The sequence below is a fragment of the Simochromis diagramma genome, unplaced genomic scaffold (genome assembly GCF_900408965.1).
Source record: "Simochromis diagramma unplaced genomic scaffold, fSimDia1.1 OVJJ01000618.1, whole genome shotgun sequence".
NCBI classification, from domain to species: Eukaryota; Metazoa; Chordata; class Actinopteri; order Cichliformes; family Cichlidae; genus Simochromis; species Simochromis diagramma.
Genome location: NW_024387423.1, coordinates 2160525 through 2181807, shown reverse-complemented (window position 1 = coordinate 2181807; position 21283 = coordinate 2160525). Strand labels below are relative to the sequence as shown.

The following is a 21283-nucleotide window of genomic DNA, read 5'->3' as shown; positions in this document are numbered from 1 at the left end:
GTGGTACACAACAGCAAGGGAGTGTGAGAAAACCCCCCCACCCCCCAACCCACACGCCCACCTTGCAAATAACTGGCGTTTTTAATGAGTAACTTTGCCCTGACGAGCAGACGCTCACCATCTGTCTTGGCTAATCATCACTATGACACTTGGAGTGAAGACAGTGAGAAAAGATGCTCATTATGAGATAGCAACAGGTAGGTAATTAATATAGCACTTGTTACTATTTAACAATCTTCAGATAAATCTATCTAAATGAAGCTACTATTTAATTAAAGTAGAGAGGCAGGGCCATGGATAAAGGGGGGGGGACCTGTGGTGGAAATATTTCCTAATATTATATCTTCTTAATTCATCCATTAGTGGAAATTATGTGAACAAGTGCTTCAGACCCCCCCACACCCTTTTTGTATAATACCCCCACCCCTTCACTGCAATTAACTAATCCTCCTTTACTTTTCAAAAGTGAAATAACACCAAATAATTTCTACTATTATTCATTACCATTAATCTCATTCAGAGTTGCAACCAGACTACATTTTGTTAGTGCCAATGTTTTGTGTGTAAATCTCGTCCCCCACTTTGTTGCAAGGCAGCTGTGTTTTAATCATTTCACCTGACAGGAAGAAGGTTCAGATAATTTGGTGCTTAAAGCAACAACAATACATTTCACATATTAAAGATACTAAATGCTACCAGTGAATGATGTGAATAGGCTACATCTCTTGAGTAATTTTTGGTTTTTTATTTCTTCTCAAAATCTCCCCCAATATAGATATATATTAATGTGACTGGTGTTTAAATTAGAAGACCCTTGTCTTTTGTGGAAAGAGGTCAGCCAACAGGAGATGGGTTCAGCCACCCCTCTGGATTAGGTAAGTGTCAGCTGTCTAGACCTTCCTGCACAGCACAGAGAACCGGGACAAAAGGCTGGTTGTAGACACACAATGGGGAAATACACACACAGACACACAGCCCATTTGACTGTGTCTGGCATTGTTGGGATGTTCCTCAAAAGCATATTTGCTGGAACAGAATAAAAGTGTAACCATGCAATGCATAAAGATTTCATTTGTAACTTTATCAAGCTCCCTGAAACTTGCATTCAGTGTCTCAGAACTAATAAAAAAATATGAATTAAGTATTTTCTGATCAGTAATCCAACTTGTGTTGGATTACTGATTGGATTAGTGCATTGCAACTGGCCAATCCGCAGCTCATAAATCTACATGAATCATGTTTGCATGTTGAGTTTATTGCAAACAATTTAAAGATGAAAGATAGGAGGAAAAATAATGAAGACTCCTGTTGTACACAGGGGTCTTCATTATATTAGAAATGTATGATAAATGTGGTACTCTCTAAAGTGGGTGTACTTTGTGATTGACAAGCAGCTGCTGCATGAGCATGCAGTTTAATTCCACCTCATCCTTGGTTTGCAAAACAGCTCAGCTTAAGTGAGAGGTTATGGCATAAAAGAGGATCCTGTGGCATTTGACCAATCATAGAATAGCTCTTTAGAGCAGAGCCTCACAACATGTGTATACAGTTGTGCAATGTGTTACGACCAGTGCTTCATTCATATTATGACCTGACCCCTAGATGGCAAGTAACAAATGGATAACTGGAGCTTGTTAGCAGGGGTGATTTCCACTTCGACTAGATTACCAAGGACTTGGGGTTCTCTTTAGCTGTTTCAGAAATGGATGTGTTGCTATGTCCAGAAAGAGACTACTCACTACATCTCTTTATTCACCAGCCATATACAATATATTGCCTTGTAAGCTGTGCAGAAATCTATGATTTGATGTAGGTTGTGCACACAGTTTGTGCAAAGTCCTTCACCGCTCAGCACCCTTCTTGAAACCTTTAATGGGCAGTTATTCTGAACCATTATAAAGTACTTTAATAGTCGCCAGTCAAATCAGGTGAAAACCGCTTAAAATAGTTTGAAGACTGTGCCCCAAATAAAGCACCATCTTATCTGTGCTGGTGTGGGATTTTCCTCATAGATTACATTTCAGGACTGGCTGAATGCTCTTTCTCTCTTTTTATATAGTTTTTTTTTGGTTTGTGCAGGCGAGTGCATGTTAAGAGGTAGAGCTACATTCTGTCCTTCCCTAGTCCTGCAAAGATATGCTTCTGCCAGCACTAAGAGAAGTTATTTTAAACTCATACTCTTCAGCTATTGATCATGTTACCCCAGTCAGTAAAACATGGGCTGAAGTGATTGTGGGCTGACTGACAGCAGCTTGTCTGGGTTCACTGATGAAAACAGTCTAGTTTTAAGGTGTAACAACTGGAAAACCTCTGATTATACCGAGTAGGATATCTTGTCTCTGGTGTCTCTGTGTGTAATAAAACTTTATTCATTGAGTTAAATTTGCAGCCTAAAATGTGCACACTTTCTAAATCCTCAAACCTGCTAACCTTTCTCTGATGATAATGCAGTTTTCTGGCCCTGACTCTTTGTACCCATATTTAAGAACTCCAGGGGTCATTTAATAACCCAGTACCCTCCTACCTAAAAATAGCTCTGGTTTGTTTGTCTACTCCCTTAAAAAAAGGTACAGGGTGTTTTTTTTGGAGCAATGGCCTTGGTTTAAATAACCTCTGTGTTGAATTCAGTAAACACAGATAAAAGTCACGCTCTTCTCTCATCTGGTTGGTTGATGTGGTGCATACAAACTTGAAGAAGAACGTATGATCGAATAATCTAGTGAAAATTTGCTCACTTACATATGCAGTATTTCCCCTTATTTTAATAACATGGTTTAAATGTTTGTGAAATCAACAGTCATTCTTCACAGACGCTCGTCTAACACATAGGCCAGTGTAAGACTTGTGTGACTCGCGTCTTTTTATTTATGTTACAACTGACATTTTATGAAACATTTGCTCGGTCGAGCTGCAGATGAAGTGGACTGCAGGCCAGGGCAGGACAACATCCATGTGGGTAATTTTGAGTCAGATGGTTGCATTTCTCTTTGCTAGAGCTGAGTGGAAACTTGTGCTGTACTTTGCAGATAAAAGAGGAACCTGACTTGGGGCAGAAGTGCAAACTCTTATTTTCAGTTCCAGCTTTGAAGGGCGACTCTCCATGAGCTTATCAGAATGCATAAATATCCTGAAAAAACTCTGCAGCATTTTTGTGTTGGCAAATAATCAGAAGAGCAGCGCAGGAAGGACAGCTGTCATCACTACAACTGTCTCACATTATTATCAAAGGTAAACCATGCCACCTACTGGTGAGATAAACTGCAGCTTTTGGGGGATTGTACGCGTATAACCAAAATATGAGTAGGAAATCATTGTTTTGCATAGGCTGTTTTCATTTATTTATTTGTCTTTTAACAATGCAATTTTTTGGGAGGGGACAGGAAACACAAAATCTATATTTCAGGAAATTGGAAAATTCTAATCTTATCATTTGCACCATGCACTGAGCAGAGGTTCATTCACCCCTCCTCTCCCAAATGGCCATCTCTTGACTATAGCTCCTTTGCTCACATCCAGGACATGCATGGGTCAAGTTTTAAGCTCTGCTTAAACTAGAGTTTCCTTTTGACAATGTTATAATGGTAACCTTGTGCTTAAATTAGAGTCTTCTACTTTTTCTTTCTTTCAAACAACAGAAAATTATTTCCTTAACTCAACAGGGCTTAAATAGACTGGGAATACCGCACTAACACAGTTTTCTGTGGGAGGGAGATCAGCTGTGCACAGACTCCCAGTGGTCTTCCATTTATAGAGCTCAGGTTTTAGGCGGTTCAGTTTGAAATATAAACCAGTGTAAGAATAGCAGCAATGATCTGAGGGTCATGATTTTTTGTTTCACTTTTTTTTTAACATCTGTTTCATCTCTGCTGCCACAAATACAGATACGAGTATTGTGGCATGAGGAGAAGAAATGTGGAGTTCCTGCTTTATACACTCAAAATAAAATATGCCCAAAATGCTGACTTTAATTTGATATAATGTAAATCTTACAAGTAATTTTGTTACATAAGAGCAATGTACAAATGTTAATAGTACAATGACATTTACTTGATTGGTGTACATTCAGTTTATACCAAGCATATTTTTCTTAATTATTAGATTTTTTTTATTAAAAATAAACATTTGTTTTTATATATTTCAGTTGCATTTTAATCAACATTATTGCTATTAATGAATACATTTGTAATGTATATTTACTTTTACTTTATTATATAACAGACATTCCCCTGTAGTGAGATGGGTATTCTTATTAATTTTACTTAGATACTACTTAAATAAATACATATTAACTTATTTACTTACATTTGTCAGTTAATGAGCTCTTCATCTTTATTTTTAATTGAGTTCTTTCTTTTTTTAATTTAGGAGCTGTCTTGTTTTATGATCTTGCCCAGAATTAGGGATGAATAAAGTACATCTGATCTTTTATTACAAATAATGTTCATTATATGCCAAAATAATGGATTAATAGTAAGTGTTGGTTGGGTTTTTTTTTTGTTGTTGTTGTTGTTTTGGATATTTAGGTGTTATATAGCAAAAAAATGAAAAACCAAACACAGGATTAAATATACCTATTTCCAAATGGATTGAGAGTATAATCTGATTTTGTTTTTATCCCTGAGCAGAATTTATGAAGGTCTTAAAATGTAGTTTTGCATCTCAATATAATTATTCTTATTTTTAATTTAGTCATAATTTTACTTTAGTCATAACAGATTTATACTTTGCTATTATAAATCAAAATGTGTAATCTTTTTAAGAGGCCCCAAATAACCCAACAACAATCCCCATGTGGCCATATTGCAAGTACTTTTGAGTAATAAATAATTACTTATATAAAAAATTATAATTTTATTTTCAGATTTTGATGTTGCTCTTACTTTATCTGCAACAAATAATATTTGGTTTACCAGCTGACGCTAAATTAACAGGACAAATCACAATTTTAAACATTTTTCAGAAACATCAGCAGTCTGCAAAATTACTCTGACAACTGTAAGGTGGTTGGATGTATTGGGGGTACAGAGAAGTAGTGGACGGTTTTGTGGAGTGGTCTGGGAGGAATCATCTGCTTCCGAGAGATGGTGATGGAGTTTAGAAGGAAGAGGACAGCCACACAACCCAATCCTGGGACAAGACGTTGGTGTGGTGCCAGGGTGCAAGTATCTGGGGATCCACATAAACAACAGACTGAATTGGAAGACCAATAAAGAGGCCATATACAAAAGGGGATGATGAGGCTCTGTTTTCTTTCAGTGTCCACAGCAAATTGTTCGAGATATCAGTCTGTACTGGCAAGTGCAGTGTACTTTGGTGTGGCCGGCTGAAGGAGTAGCATCAGAGGTGGCATCACCACCTCTGATGGTAGCATCACCACTGAATAAAATGCAGACTGAATAAAATGATTAGAGAGGCTGGCTCTTTTGAAACTGTGGTGGTGAGGAGATCACTGGACAAACTATTATCAGTCTTAGGTAATCCTCGACTGCAGCACTTAACTAGACAGGAAGCAGAGGGGCTTCAAGGAGCTGATTCAGATACACACCTATTACAGAAACGGGAAATCTTTCATACCTCATGCTATTACTCTATATAATACAGTTTATCTGTCTATCAGAATGACATCTGATATTATTATTATTTTGTTGTTTTTTCATCATCCTTTCATTTGATTTAACTCAAGGATGAAATTTTGCAAGTAGGGGCAAAGTAAACTTGTCATTAATTTCTTCATTAATATTTTATTATTCATAAATATTGTTTTACAAAGAGGCGAGCAAAAGCAAATCGCAAACAACATACAAACAAAGAATTCAATGCAGTTACTAGTTACAGACACGCACAGAGGCCTGCATAACCACACGTGTTCACAGCGAGAAAATAGCCACAGTACAGTGGACGGTAGCAAAGAATTCAAGTTGGGTAGCTTAAACGCTAAAGCTAATAGTGCTAGCTGTGAAACATTATTATAACAACAGCAGTCCAGTCCATCGTGTGAGCATTTTAAGCTGACATTAATACATTTCTTACCACTGATTAGTTACCGTGTTATGCATTGTACGTACCTTTTTTTTTTAACTGAATGGCTTTAGAAAGAATATTTTATCTACGATTAAACATTTTGACTTGGAAGCAGACAATAAAGCTAGATTATAATGACGCAATTTTTAATAGAAAAAACTATACCGCTTGTAACTGCACAAAAGGCACAAATTTGTGCTGCTTCTTTTTCGTTGATATTCTATTTTAAAACCAATTGTCTCATCTTTTTCTATTCTATTGTTCCAGCTTTTAAAGAGGTAACCTCGCAAAATTTAACCCTTTCTTTGACCTTCATAGTGCTTTAGTGAACATATGAACACCTCGACTGCCTAACAGACAAAACATACTAAGATGCAATAGGTGCACTGGATTAGAACAAAGCCTTCGGAGTGTGGGAGTGCAACGCTTGGCTTTTTGTTACAGATGTCTTTCTTCTCGAGGCCAGCCCCATCCAATTTTTTTATTTCCTGTTTGTGCTAGAGGTCCAACCAGCGGAGCGAGTGCATGTGCACTAATCAACACACACAGAAGAAGCTGGTTAGAGTTAAGATGGCGGCATGTGGGTGAGGAGGCTGGGATCTAACTCGAGCTTTTTCGCCCTTAAAAGATTCCTATGAATCCTCATATATACAGTAATCGAAAGAGTACCCATTTCCACACGTCTCGGTGTGATTTTGGATTAGCCCAATGACATCTATACACTTCGTGGTTCACCCGTTGCCCGGGACCGAGGATCAGCTCAATGACAGGTATTTTGTTGCGGCCCGTGGAAAAAGAAGACTTGAAATCAATATTTATGTGCGGGCAGCATTGCTTAGTATTCGAGGTAATATTTGTGCTCGATGTTGACATTGTCATGTGAATATGTTCGGGTTTAAATTATTTAAATGACCCCCCCACTCGGGGGGTAAAACGAGGCCCGGCATTTTGAGGGATCCTTGTTAGCTTGCTGCTACCTAAACAGAGTCATTTGCTAACATGCTAACCTGTTAACTGGCTTTCAGTCGAATAGCTAACGCTAGCTGTCGGTTTCCTTGGTTCTCTGGATGGATTGGCTCTTAGTCAAAGTTGCGCGGTTGGGGGATGGGGTAAAGAGAGGGTATTAAAGGTTGTAAAACACAGCTTTGTACACGAAAAAGATTTAAATTTTTTACTGTTACCATATACGCTCTTTGACAAGTGTCATTGTTTGCTTTGCGAGCGTCTTGTTGATTTACCGTGATCTATGCAGCGGCTAACGTCAGCTTACCGATAGCTAGCTGCTAATGCTAGCAACCTAGTTAATTCGGTACCACGCTCTTAAGAAAGCCAAATATTTGCATCTCAGGGCGTTTGTGGAATGCTCTTCTTTTTCTTGACGCTTCATTAAGCATTTAATTACTAACATCATTTGAAATTTTGTCACCGCTTGTCTGCTTTTAGCATTGCGCACTGAGATAAATATCTAAAATATGCAGCGAAGTACTGTTAGCACCATCGCATTCAAATTTATATTGTTATTGACTTTAATAAGGTGGCAAACCAAGGCTTTTAAAGTTTACGGTCTGTGCTGGATTCTAAATTTCCCTGAGTGCTCACACGCGACATTTTAAGTCTTTTCACTGTTGCCTTAATACAATGTGGCACTGCACAGTGTATTTGGCCACATACTACATTGTTGCTTGGAACAAAGTGCTGTTATGCATCACTCTGACTTTATGGATTTTTAGTTCTGGACTGAAGCGGTCGCTTATCGGTGGGTTTAGCGAGGGTGTCCAGGAGATTGTTTACGACCCTTTTTTTTTTTTTTTTTGGCAGAACATGCGATTTATGATAAAACTATTTATAACACCCATTGAGACTTAACTGATTAATGAGCTGCACTACTTAAAGACAAAGAGGTCAAGAAGTCAAAGTGTTTTTAGAATGACCTTGAGATTAAATACTGGTTATGGGCACGGGAGGATTTAAACACCCTCTGTTGGTTGATGTACGGTCCAAATCTGCGGGGATCAGCTTTGGTCTGATTGACAGGAAAGCGCAGTTTGCTCTTGATGGTCAGAGGCACCGCTGAAACATCTTGATTGTATGGACTATTCCTTCCTTAAAAGAGGTCAGGCTTTTTCGATCCCCAGGCATGCATGTCATTGCATGCTGCTGTCACCATGTGGTGCTATGCCCCCCCCCCCCCCTTGCTCACTCACTCACTCACTCTCTCTCTCTCTCTCTCTCTCTCTTCTCCATGAACTTGCAGTTGTCAAAGCAGATAAGTGCTTCTATCTGACATAAAAAGGCTTAGTCCAGCTTGCCTAACATGAATATCTGGTCAGATTTCTTTGTTTGACCTGAGGTTTGCTTGCACACATTCATTTAGGACAGTGAAATGGCAAATGGCATTCCCCTGTAGTGAGATGGATATTTTATGTGGGGTTTTTTTCTGCTGCGGTGAAACAGTTTTAAATGGCTCATTGAAGGGAATAGACTTGTCTGTGCTAGGGTACTACCATTTGTTTGATGGGAAGGGTAGTGAATGGCTGACCTGGATGCTTTGTGAGTCATTTTCTCTTACTTTTTTTGCAGTGTTAGGAGTGAGGCATGAGCTTTTAATATGTTCTGTGTCTGATGAGAATTCTGCCTGTTCTGTTATGTCCCAGTGGTTTAGAGGCATTGGATGTAATTTAAAAATATTTCCTGTTTATATTCTACCTTGCATTTGATTGATTTCTAAAGGGTGGAATTAGATTGCATATTTACTGGCATTTTCTGACATTCTGCATAGGCTGTGCATCTATTTTAGTATACAATTCTTTTTTTTTTTTTGTATGTCTAAGTAGTGAGATTTATGTGATTTTGTATGTTTGGCCTTGACAGTAACATGTACATTGTGATGCTTTTTGTTTTTCTCACATCTTGGAGTTTGCATTTTGAGTTAGGTCACTCATCACATCACCAGTGATCTTTTGCACTTAAGAGTTCAGGAAACTGTGCAATCCAGACCTCGTGTGTGCTGAAGCATGATTGGATAACTGCATTTCCATGAGTGTGTGAGGTGCAAATGGGTTTCATGACATGGGACACTTCTTCATAAAAGAGACTCTAAATTAAGTATGGAAGTTGATGTCTAATTTCTTTCATTCTTTTTCTGTGCTGATTTTTAGTGGACTGCAGAAGCACAGAGTTAGGCTGCCTATTTCAGAAAGTTATAAAACAGAGTATTAAAAGTTTACAGCAATCCTTGAATGTGTTGTTTTTGTTTGTTTTTTTTGTTTTTGTTTTTTTTTAACCAATTAAAACGATTATTTTGGACTGGCAAGACAGACAACTGCTTTTCATTGTGTCAGTGGAAGATTTTTATTTTATTTTTTATTGTCAGGTGGTTCTGGGGGGAAAAAAAAAATCAGTATCTGTTTTCTATTTGGACCATTTCAGTTTCTCGTTGACACCATGTAGGGCTAAGCATGTGATATTTTCATACCATCCTCACATTGTTCTTACTAGAGTTGCAGATAGAAGATTCAGTTGCCTGCAGACAGCTGGATGGTGGTCATGACTCATCTTAAATGTCAATATAGGCAATCTTACAGCACATTTGTCAGGATTGTCAAGTGGAAAAGGGACCAAAAATAGTTTACTTTACACTTGGGGGCAACTCAAAGCAAAGCTTGAAAGAGCTGTTATAATATATTTTATATTTTCTTTAAACTGCTTTGTGTCTATTTGATAAAAGGCATGAAGCAGTGAAAATCAATGAAGTGTAATTTTTTTCCACATTGCCAGTAATGGTGGGTTGTGGATTCATAACCTTTGAACTATATAGTACATTAAAAACTGACTGAGGCCCAGTTTTCCAGGCGTGGATTTAAGCTTAGTCCCAGACCATAAACTTATTTTTTTAATGAAGGTTATTGAATTTTCTTTTAGCCTGGGACTAGACTAAAACCATGTCTGGGAACTTGCTGCAAGGTATTTCAAATGCATACTACAACTCTGGCTTGTGCCTCTGACTGATATCTTCCTATGGATCGTCCTTCTTAGAGGAAACTTTGGAGCCTAACAAAGAGCCTTTTAGCTACAGTTAAACAAAAATCAACAGAACTATAAGAGAGCGTTTTTACCAGTTTGTAACCATTCATTAATTTAAGTATAATATACATTTTATTCTCAAATAGTGAGAAATTTAAAAGGTAACACTGAGTCATTGCATTGACTCTACACACTCCAACAGGCTCATAATGCTTGCTGTACAAACATCATCACATACAAGTCCCCACAGATGTTTCGTCAGTGCTGATCAAGAACATTTATTTTTTGTGTGTGTTATTAGCAACCTATTGTATGTCATTGTTTTTAAAAGCAAAACATTATCAAGTGTTTAACATTGTCATCTTTTATCTTGGGCTTCTTTCTTGTCTTGCTATAAGGTAGAAAAGAGGTTTTGTTTTCCTAGTTCCTAATTGAATTGAATTGAATTGAATTAACAAGTTGTCCTCAGATCATTATGATCATTCAGATAAACTGAAAAGATGCATATATGTTAAAGCCTTCTGAAATACACCTATATTCTTTGCGCTTTTAAAAATGTTTTACAGTAATTTGTATGCAAGTTAAAAGGGCTTGTGTATATAAACAGTAACTCATGTTACAGCATTTCTCTCAGTATGCTTTTTTGACTCTCACACAGGAACCTGTATTGAGGTCTTAAATTGGTCTGGGTGATATGTTAATGTAGTTTGTTTTTGTTTTTTGTTTTTTTCTCAGACTCCGTGAAGTCTCAGAGAAGCTCAACAAGTATAGTTATAACAGGTGAGTGTGTATCTGCGTTGTATTTTTAGGTGGTTTTATTCAGTGTGATCACTTAATGCAAACATTATTTTGCTTGCTGTCCTGTGTTGGGTCACTTTTTTCTTTTTCCTTTAATGCAGTCATCCACACCTTAGTCTGCTGGAGCAGGCCACCCTAAAACAGTGTGTTGTCGGTCCAAACCATGCCGGATTTCTCCTTGAGGTAATGCTATAAGTCATCAAATCAAACAGCTGCTGATCTGCTGCCAGGTCACAGTTATCAGATGCCCTCTGACTTTGCTGTACAACATGAGATAATATGCTTCAATAGATGTAGATATGGACTAGGTTTTTTTTTTTTAAATATGTTGTTAATATTCGTCATAATTCTGCAGTTGGTGCAGCTCAGTTTGAACACTGCAGTGAAGAGTCATTAGTTAGTTGACCTCAGTTTGTATATTGCAAGTGGGTGAAAGATGCTTAGCTGAAGTGTTGAGTGTGTTTATTCATGTCAAGCTGATGCCACATTATGATGTTGAATTATAGATTGCACTGTGATAAATGAGTTGGTATGGTGTAGTTAACATGCTAATTAACTATCTTAGAAAAATAGTTTAAAGAAAAGACTGTATTTTACTCAGTTTTGTTTTCATTTCCTAATGTAATAAATTAATGTAAATGTATTTGTTTTCCCTTTTTGATTAATGTAATACATTAAAAGTCACTGTTGCGACTCTTTCAGGATGGACGTGTATGCAGAATCAGCTTTGCTGTCCAGCCGGATCGCCTGGAGCTCAACAAGCCGGATGGCAGCGATGGGTGAGAGACTTGTTTATGATGGGATCTGTCCCAGGAAACCTTTTTAGCTTTTAGCTTTGGCACTGAATTGGAAAACAGATTGCTTGTGGAGACGTCTCATTCAAGATGCAGCGAATATGCTCAGGCTCATGGATCTTGGTTGCTGTAATGTGAATTCTAGTCAATACTTATGCCCTTTTTGGCGAGTATAACACATTTGGACATGGTTTCATTTCTAGCATATTACTGTGGTATTGTCTGTTTCAACAAAGATTAGCTCCAAAGTCTTAAATCTATAGCTGTAAACATGTATTTCTATAAATTATCTTACCTAAACTGCTGTTTGAATATCAGATGCTCTTGTTTTAGTTTAATTCAAATCAAATCTTCTCAGTATAGCTCTGTCTTAGGAATTTTTTTTTTGTACCTCGAATATAAAAAGAAAAAGCTTTTTTTTTTTTTCTTGACACCAATAGACTAAAAACATAGCAGCCCTAAAATTGTTTTGTAAGGTTCCGAAAGCCAGTTCCCTTTTTGGCTGAGCAAGTGTGTGCCATTTGCCACAACTCCTTTTTTTTTTTTTTTTTTTTTTTTGTATGTTTCTATAAAAATACCTTTTCACTAGCTGCTTTGTTTCTCGTTGGCTATGAACATGTATTTTGGTGAGTGTCTCATTGATAGTTGTTGATGTCCTGCCAGCAGAACAACATCCAACAGTGATTTCATATACTAGCTGTTCAATATGCATGCGAGTTGGGCTGTAAGAGACTAAGGAGCCCTCTGCTCCAGATTTTGCTGTAGAGCATATGTTTCGTTCCCTGCCACAGACTTGCAGAACAACAGGACATGGCTTAGCTATTCATTTGGCACTATTGTGGGTTGTTGGGAAGCCCGACGAAAAGAGCCTTGACAAGTTGTCTTTGGGAAGTTTGTCAGCATACTCAACAAACACATTTGTGTGGTTTTGAATTGTAATGGATTGTGTCAGTTTGTTGACTGGTGGATTGAATTTGTTGTTTGCTTTTATTATATCTGAATCATTTGACTTTCCTTTTCTGTATTGCATTTCCTTCTGTAACAGTGTAGTAATACCTGATTATGTTTCGTTAAAAGGGTTTTTTTCTTTCATTCAAAAGACAAATTATACAAATGTACAACACATCACTTAGGAATATTGCAGCAAACTACTTTTGTTTAGACTCATACATTATTCAATTATTAGGAGAAAGCACTCGCAGCCCCAAAACCCAAGAACTTTTAAAAATGGAAAGTCTTGATGGAGGAATGAGTTGCAGCCAATTCTGATTCCCAAGGGTGTTGCCATGCTAGTCTCCAAAATACCCCCTCCTGTTTCATAGTTTAATAATAAAATGAATCCTGAACCAAGGGGTGTAAATTAACTAATACCTGGGGTAAATTTACTTTGTTAACCCAGGTTATAAAGGTTAAAAAAAAAATAATAAAAAAAAAAAATATATATATATATATATATATATATATATATATATATATATATATATAAAAAGCGAGAGGATTTTTTTTTTTTTTTTTTTTTTTTGGTTTGTTTGTTTTTTAGTCCTTTTGGGACATCTGTAGGTTTGTAACTGATCTCCCATCTTTTGTTTCCAGTTCAAAGTTGAGCAGTGGTTCAGGGACAGGAAGGAGCTCCAGGCCAGGCAGGACCAGTGATCCACCCTGGTTCCTGTCTGGTTCTGACACACTGGGCAGACTGGCAGGCAACACCCTTGGGTAAGTTCTGGCAGGGCTGACAGAGTCGAATGGTCCTGTGAAAGCTCAGTGTATAGAGCTTAACAGTGGCTCAGCAGTGAGTTAGTGGTGTTTTCCTTGCTTTTTTTTTCACTGCCACACATTCTGGTGAGAACATTTTAGGGTGTTGTAAAATGTAAATGTATCCCCAGCGGACGCATCAAAAAGCATCAGCTTTTTTATCCTTGTGGTTTTCTTACTGCTTTTCATATTGGTGACCACTGGAGAACCACTTGCTACTACAAAATATTGTTGTTGTAAGACCTTAATACAATTCAATGCCTAGGAAAAATGGTTCGAACATCCCAAATAAACAAATCTATTACTTCCTAATAGTAATTTTCCTAAAAATTAATCTGTGTATATGCTATTATTCTACAATGAAATTTTTTTCTTTCACTTTGCCTGATTAAATGAGGAAAAGGGGCACCAGTTTAATCAGAATTTTTTGGGATTTTTTTTTTAAGTCTTGCTGATTCCATCTCAGTGTGGACTAGCCCGTCTCTGCTGTCACAAAGACCAAATTCCTTTGTAATCAGATGTGTGCGTGTTTGTAGTCAGGTGGTGTGTTTTTGCAGTTGTCTGATTGTGTCTTTAAACTGTATGTAACAGGAGTCGCTGGAGCTCTGGTGTAAATGGAGGCAGTGGTGGAGGTGGAAGTGGAGGAGGAGGAGGAGGAGGTGGAGCAGGAGGTGGAAGCAGTGGAGGAGGAGGCGGAGGAGGCGGAGGCACATCGGGTAGGTCGTCAACAGCAGCTCGCGACTCCCGTCGACAGACCAGGGTCATCCGTACAGGAAGAGACCGAGGCTCAGGACTTCTGAGTAGCCAGCCTCAGCCTGTCATACCTGCTTCTGTCATCCCCGAAGAACTCATTACTCAGGTACAGCACGCTCAGCCTTTACACAGACCCTTCCTCTTAAGAATGTTTTTGTAGCCTCTTTTAATCCTGTCTTTACAGTAATTAACAGTGATATTCATGAGAAATGTTTTTTTACTTTTGTGTCCTTGTACATTCCCCAGGCCCAGGTAGTTCTTCAAGGAAAATCCAGGAGTGTGATCATTAGGGAGCTCCAGAGAACCAACCTAGATGTCAACCTCGCCGTAAATAACCTGCTGAGCCGGGATGATGAAGATGGAGATGATGGCGATGACACTGCCAGCGAGTCTTACCTCCCTGGAGGTTTGTCACACAAATAGCAAATGGCTCATATGTAATGATGTTGTTTTGCGAAATGACTACTCTTTAACACTGAAACAGTGTACTTTTAATTTGAGTGCAGCACATTAAGATATAAGTAGGCTTTTGGCAAAAAGTTTTGATGTTTTAAATTCTGATCATTGTAAATTGAAATTGTTTTACCATAATCATAAAAAAAGATTTGAGGGGTTTTATGATTCTGTCTTAAAATTTGAAATTTTATGTGTGCTTCCCTTGTACAGAGGATCTGATGTCCCTGTTGGATGCAGATATCCATTCAGCCCATCCCAGCGTCATCATTGATGCTGATGCCATGTTTTCTGAGGACATTAGCTACTTTGGCTATCCCTCTTTTAGACGCTCGTCACTGTCTCGCCTGGGATCCTCCAGAGGTAACTCAACAACTCTCTTCTGACTAGTGATGGGAAGGCAGGGTGTTCTAAAGGCTTTGGTGGCAGCACTGGTGATGGCTTTTGTTCATCTGGGGATTGCTTTATAAGGGAATACTACTTAAAAGCTGGAAATCAAGGCGACTGTGGGTGTAATGCCAAATACTGCACTTACAGTTAACCACCGTTCAGGTGTTTCTGTAAAGCTTGTGAAAGCGAAATGGTTCTCGTGGTCTACAGTGTACGTTTCCCTTTAGTTTGTTTAGCTGAGTTTATATTATGAATGTTTGGTGTTTTATGCTGCATGGCTGTAGTACATACTGTGAGCTCTCTGAGAAAGGCCCGCTAGGCCCACCTGTCCTAACAAGGACCCTTCAAGGGTCTATTTAAAACCCTCCCTAGCCCACTTTTAGCCCATATGCATGCTTTCTTTCTGTCTATCCACTTCCTCTTCTGTCTCGCATTTTAATGAGCGTGCAATGTGACTCACCACAGTATAATTTAGATTCCCACTCAATCTCAAGTATTGAAATTGATTGATTTTTCATTATAGTGATTCTAAAGAATCTATCTTTCTCTCTCTATTCTTAAAACGATGTTGACGGGTCTTTCCCAGAGAGTGGCTTACTTCTATCCCACTGGTGTGACCTTATTGCATACCAGTTCTCCTTCTTCCCTTAGAGCGTGACTCAGAGCTGTTGCGTGAACGTGAGTCTGTATTGAGGTTACGTGAGCGTCGGTGGCTCGACGGGGCCTCTTTTGACACGGAGCGCGGTTCCACCAGCCGTGAGGGGGAACAAAGTCTTGACAAGAAGAGTATCCCTGTGCAGAGCCCCGTTTCCCTGGGAGAGGAGCTCCAGTGGTGGCCTGACAAGGTAAGAAAAGCACAGAAGACGGTTCAGAGATTGTCTTTTTAAAACAAACAAACAGGAAGTTGCGTCATTATTGCAAGGCAAGTGGAGATTTCACCTGTTTCCTTTGTTCGTCTGGTGTCTGTGCATCATGATTGGAGTTGAGTTGGATTGAAGTTTTTCTTGATCCTACATTTGCTGAGATCTTCAATTTCCTTTCTAGGATGGTGTGAAGTTTGTGAGCATTGGAGCAATGTTCTCAGAGCTGGTAGCTGTGAGCTCCAAAGGAGAGCTGTATCAGTGGAAGTGGAGTGAATCCGAACCCTACAGGAATCCACAGGTGATGAATTCAACCCGTGTTACTGGAAGAAAAACTAAAATCTAGTGAAATAAGATATATATGTATCTTTTATTGTAGCAATCACTAACTTCCTGGTATTTGTCACATCAGAATCCTGCTATTCATCACCCACGTATATCCTTCCTGGGGCTGGCTAATGAGAAGATTACCTTACTGTCTGCCAATAGCATCAGGGCCACTGTAGCTACAGAGACCAACAAGGTAGGTTTTTAATTGTTTTTCTTTACATTAGAACAAGGTTGTTTGTGCAGCCTTGAGACAATTATTGCTGTTTGTTTGTTTGTTTGTTTTTAATTGTTCATGAACTATTCTAACAATTGACATTTATTTAATCATCTGTTCATTAGCTGATGTTTGTATGGATGTCATGCAGGTGGCAACCTGGGTGGACGAAACACTGAGCACCGTAGCCTCAAAGCTGGAGCACAGTGCACAGGCTTTCCCTGAGCTGCAGGGGGAACGCATGGTGTCGCTGCATTGCTGTGCACTCTACACATGTGCACAGCTGGAGAATAGCCTCTACTGGTGGTGAGAAGAAAATGTTGTTTTTCTGTGAAGTTATATTGATTTCTAGTTGTTTACGGGAAATGGCAACATTGGCTTGAAAGGGCCCCCATAACATTGTCGTACCACTCAGTTTGTCTTACGATCCAGGACTGTTCATTACGAGCAGAACAATAGGTTAAGTCAAGAATTGTCCGCGTTAGTTGTAGCACTTACTGTCTACGTGCCATAACATTACTAAGTGCTACCAGTGATGCATGTATTATTATTTTTTCCAGCTTTTGTGTCTGAAAATTGTACACCTTGTGTTCCCTGTTCATATAGTTTGATTGAAATGATTTTTTTCTGTGCTAACCCCCCCACCCCACAAAAAAAGAAAAAGCTAAAGAGATATTTTTAAAATGTCAAAAGATCCTGAAAATTTGTACATCAACTGCAGTAACCTCTGTCTTATGGCAAAACACACAATGGAGACAGATTACCAAGTGATGTCACAGTCGGCATGAGAGCATTGCATATTGTATCATAGGAAAAGTGTAGATGTCAGTGAAGTGTTTTGCTTTTTGTTTTTATTTGTTTGTTTTTGTTTTAAGTTTACTGCTTCCATCTCTCTGCAGGGGTGTTGTGCCTTTCAGTCAAAGGAAGAAGATGCTTGAAAAGGCCAGAGCCAAGAACAAAAAGCCAAAATCCAGTGCTGGCATCTCCTCAATACCCAACATCACTGTGGGAACACAGGTAGGAAGAAACTTGTTTTGTTTTTTGTTTTTTGTTTTTGTATGTTGTTGGGTTGTTTTTTTGGGTGTTTTTTTTTTTTTTTTTTTTTTTTAATCTTTTTTGTTTTGAGGAGATTTTATTTCATTATTATTATTATTATTATTATTTTGGAAAATGGGGACCAAGTTCATCCTCAGTTAATTTGCCATCTCAAACTTTACCTGTAATAAACACTGGGCACCGATCAAGTTACGAGTTTCTTTTTCCTTAGGTGTGTTTGAGAAACAATCCCCTTTACCATGCCGGTGCAGTGGCCTTTTCTGTCAGTGCTGGAATTCCCAAAGTGGGTGTCCTCTTGGAGTCTGTCTGGAACATGAACGACAGCTGCAGGTTCCAGCTGCGCTCACCAGAGAGCCTGAAGAACATGGAGAAGACCACTAAGACCCAGGAAATCAAGTCAGTTTCATTTTTATTTAGCAGAAAGCTTTTACATGTTTGGATGTGAATAGTGTTTCAGCAGATGGTTTGTTATGTATCTGTGAAGACGTCGTTGGTAACTGCCTGGAAAAGGACACATACTTAGTTCAGTAAGCCAATGATGGGTCTACCATATGCTAGTTTTGAAAGTTACGAAGCAGGTAGTCACGGTAGCTGTGCAGTAAGCTCATCATTAGACAATTCTTGGCATCTTTCTAAGCAAAATTTGCTATTAAAATGAAGTCAAATTGGGGGAAAGGACTTGGTAGGTGATTGGGTGAATTATATCTTATGTACTGTTGCACCTGAAAGTATGCTCTTGGTGCAGCTTTGTTAGCCAGTAGTTTGTCAGGATAGTAATAGACCTGAATTAACTGCCAGCCACAGGTGTGTAGCTTGAAGCCTGGCAAGATGGATTCTATCTTGATCATAAGATTTTCATTCTGTGTCAATAGACATAAGTGAAATACACATGTCGTTGCAGAGAGTAGTATGCTCAGAAAAACAGCAGGAAAATGAATCCATTTGTCTTGGTCTCCTCTCATAGGACTGAAAGCAAGCCAGAGCTGGTGAAGACTGAAATGGGTCCTCCTCCCTCCCCAGCATCTACTTGCAGTGATACCTCTTCCATTGCTAGCAGTGCCTCTCTGCCCTACAGTATGTAATCTTGTCTCATACCATCTCTCTCTTTAACTATTTGCTGTATCAACAACATCCAAGGCTTGACTTTCCTATCTCCCAGGCACAGAACCAATTTCTTCCTCTCTCTGTGCTCTCATTAGTCCCTTTGACTTTGAAACAGATGGTGCACACGGTTTTATCAGCAACTTTTTTTTTTCCCCCGCCTGTTTTCCTGTGAAGGAAATGTGGCCAACTCGCACTATATACTGTGGCATATCTGGTTGCCTTCTTACAACTGCTTATCACATGAACCATGTGGCAAACTGTCAGTTTTAATTACTTTTCACAAGTACACACTAAAGCTTCACCTTTTTGTTTGTTTGTTTTTCTTTTCTTTTGTACTGTGCAGGCCTATTTTGAAGTATTTTTCTGAGCTGCTTATAGTACCTTAATGTAAATGATATACAATGATAAAACGACTAAAATTAAATGTGCTGTCCCGCTTGTAGAGCGAAGACGCTCTACACCAGCTCCCAAAGAGGAAGAAAAGGTCAATGAGGAGCAGTGGCCTCTTAGAGAGGTAGTCTTTGTGGAAGATGTTAAAAATGTTCCTGTGGGAAAGGTAAGTGCATCTGAAGCAAATATTTGAATACAGAGAAGGTCAAACTTTGATTATTTTTTTTTTGACTCTTGCTTTTCCTTAACTGCATCTCAGTTTAACAATTTATTACTTTTATTTGTGCCGTAGGTGCTTAAAGTCGATGGCGCATATGTTGCTGTCAAGTTTCCTGGGACATCAAGCAGCATGAGCAACCAGAGCACTGCCGCTCCCCCTGATTCAGACCCGTCATCACTGTTGCAGGACTGTAGGCTCCTCAGAATAGATGAGCTACAGGTATTAACTGATTCAACACAGCTTGTTTTCATTCCAGTAAATGAAACTTAATTTCAGTCACTGAGTTATGTATCTGACTGATGATCTACAGATATTTTGGTTCACTGACTTTGTCATCTCCATCTGCTTGACAGGTGGTTAAAACTGGTGGCACTCCAAAAGTCCCAGACTGTTTTCAGCGAACACCTAAAAAGCTCTGTATCCCAGAAAAGGCTGAGATTCTGGCTGTAAATGTTGACTCCAAAGGTGAGTTTTTTCTGAAGGTCAGCCTTCTATAGAGTTCTTTATCTGCAATATCTCCTGACCTTAATCATCTCGTCATCTTCTAGGAGTCCACGCAGTGCTGAAAACTGGTAACTGGGTAAGGTACTGCATCTTTGACCTGGCCACAGGCAAAGCTGAGCAGGAGAATAACTTCCCTACTAGTAACCTGGCCTTCCTCGGGCAGAATGAGCGCAATGTGGCTATCTTTACTGCAGGACAGGTGAGACAGGCTATTGAGGACCAGCATGTTTTCACTACACGTTGTACAAATATTTACCCAATGCTCCACTTTAAATGTTTAATATTTAATTTTTATCAAGGAGTCTCCCATCATCCTCCGAGATGGAAATGGCACAATCTACCCTATGGCCAAAGACTGCATGGGTGGAATTCGAGATCCTGATTGGTTGGACCTGCCACCTATAAACAGCCTGGGAATGGGGGTGCACTCTCTGGCCAATCTCCCTTCAAACTCCACCATTAAAAAGAAAGCTGCTATTATTATTATGGCTATCGAGGTAAACGCAACCTTTATTAATTCATTCATAGAAAACAAAAAAAATTAAAGCTTCAAGCAGCGATGAGATGCCCATCGGACCCTGGCGTACGTCAGAGCATGCTGCAGTCAAGCTTTGCTGAACGTTTCCAATTGTCACTCTGATGTATGTCATTCATTGTGTGTGAATGAGAGGAAATTAAATTTTCATGACAAATGGTCGAATCACAGACGCCACTTGCAACCAAAGCTCAAAAGCGCTGCGATTTAATATGGCCCAGTTCTGTATTTAGATGGACACAATATAAAGTTGATCTGATAAAATCCCTGGGAGGAGTTTGCAAAATTACAACGCCTGGAAATTGCAAAATTGCCATTTTAAACTCAAAATGGTGGACTTCCTGTTGGGGTCCCATTTACCTATTTTTTTTTTTTCTCCATTTTGGCATTTTACACGTGTTTACCAAATTTTGTTTTAAAATACTCTGATTTTCATTTTGTGTGCAAAATGTCATGAGTTTTTGAATATGTTAAACCCCTCAAAAAGCCTGAATAAACTTTAGTGCTCGGGTGCTAATAACATTAACATGTACTTGACCAAGTAGAACAAGTCAATGTGATCAGTGTTGCTCTGTGCCCCTGCTCTCCTCCTTTATAGAAGACCAGAATGCTATGTAGATTATAACGAGTACTCACACAAGTTATTTCACTTTCAGAAGCAGACGCTAATGCAGCATGTGCTGCGCTGCGACTATGAGGCGTGTCGGCAGTACCTGGTCAACCTTGAGCAGGCCTTCCTGTTAGATCAGGGCAGCCAAGCCCTCGGAGCACTTTTGGGTCATCGATGTGATGGAAACCGCAACATCCTCCATGCTGCCGTCTCAGTCTGCTTCCCCGTTAGTAACAAGGAGACCAAAGAAGAGGAAGGTAAGCGGGTGTGTGTGTGTGTGGTTGTGGACTGTGTGAACAAAAAAGTCTTTTAGGATCGATCAGATTCTCCCCTGCCAATTTGGAACTATTAGAAATACAATAGCAAGGTGACTTTTCACTCGAACGCTCACATTAATATCAATAATAGGGACTTTAAGTAGTAAAAATAGAAATGGAGTTGGAAATGCCCGAAAAGTCATGGCAATACTTTACCTC

The 21283-nt window shown here is 39.0% G+C and overlaps 1 protein-coding gene across 9 annotated transcripts in view; it reads left to right on the top strand.

Annotated features, from left to right (window-relative positions):
• Positions 1-6425: 6425 nt before the first annotated feature.
• ubr5 (ubiquitin protein ligase E3 component n-recognin 5) overlaps positions 6426-21283 on the top strand; it is a 30717-nt gene continuing 15859 nt past the window's right edge. For 3 of the 9 annotated variants that reach the window (XM_040012852.1, XM_040012847.1, XM_040012846.1), the window contains exons 1-21: positions 6426-6791; positions 10780-10824; positions 10944-11025; positions 11545-11621; positions 13230-13349; positions 13980-14247; positions 14388-14547; positions 14808-14957; positions 15618-15829; positions 16029-16145; positions 16257-16367; positions 16540-16694; positions 17288-17405; positions 17656-17840; positions 18409-18518; positions 18992-19104; positions 19231-19377; positions 19512-19623; positions 19707-19861; positions 19962-20159; positions 20854-21064. In XM_040012852.1, the coding sequence (XP_039868786.1) occupies positions 6730-6791; positions 10780-10824; positions 10944-11025; positions 11545-11621; positions 13230-13349; positions 13980-14247; positions 14388-14547; positions 14808-14957; positions 15618-15829; positions 16029-16145; positions 16257-16367; positions 16540-16694; positions 17288-17405; positions 17656-17840; positions 18409-18518; positions 18992-19104; positions 19231-19377; positions 19512-19623; positions 19707-19861; positions 19962-20159; positions 20854-21064 (2908 nt within the window). In that variant the 5' untranslated portion in view covers positions 6426-6729. The remainder of the gene's footprint in view (positions 6792-10779; positions 10825-10943; positions 11026-11544; positions 11622-13229; positions 13350-13979; positions 14248-14387; positions 14548-14807; positions 14958-15617; positions 15830-16028; positions 16146-16256; positions 16368-16539; positions 16695-17287; positions 17406-17655; positions 17841-18408; positions 18519-18991; positions 19105-19230; positions 19378-19511; positions 19624-19706; positions 19862-19961; positions 20160-20853; positions 21065-21283) is intronic. The other 6 variants (XM_040012848.1, XM_040012850.1, XM_040012854.1 and 3 more) reach the window with 3 other exon arrangements.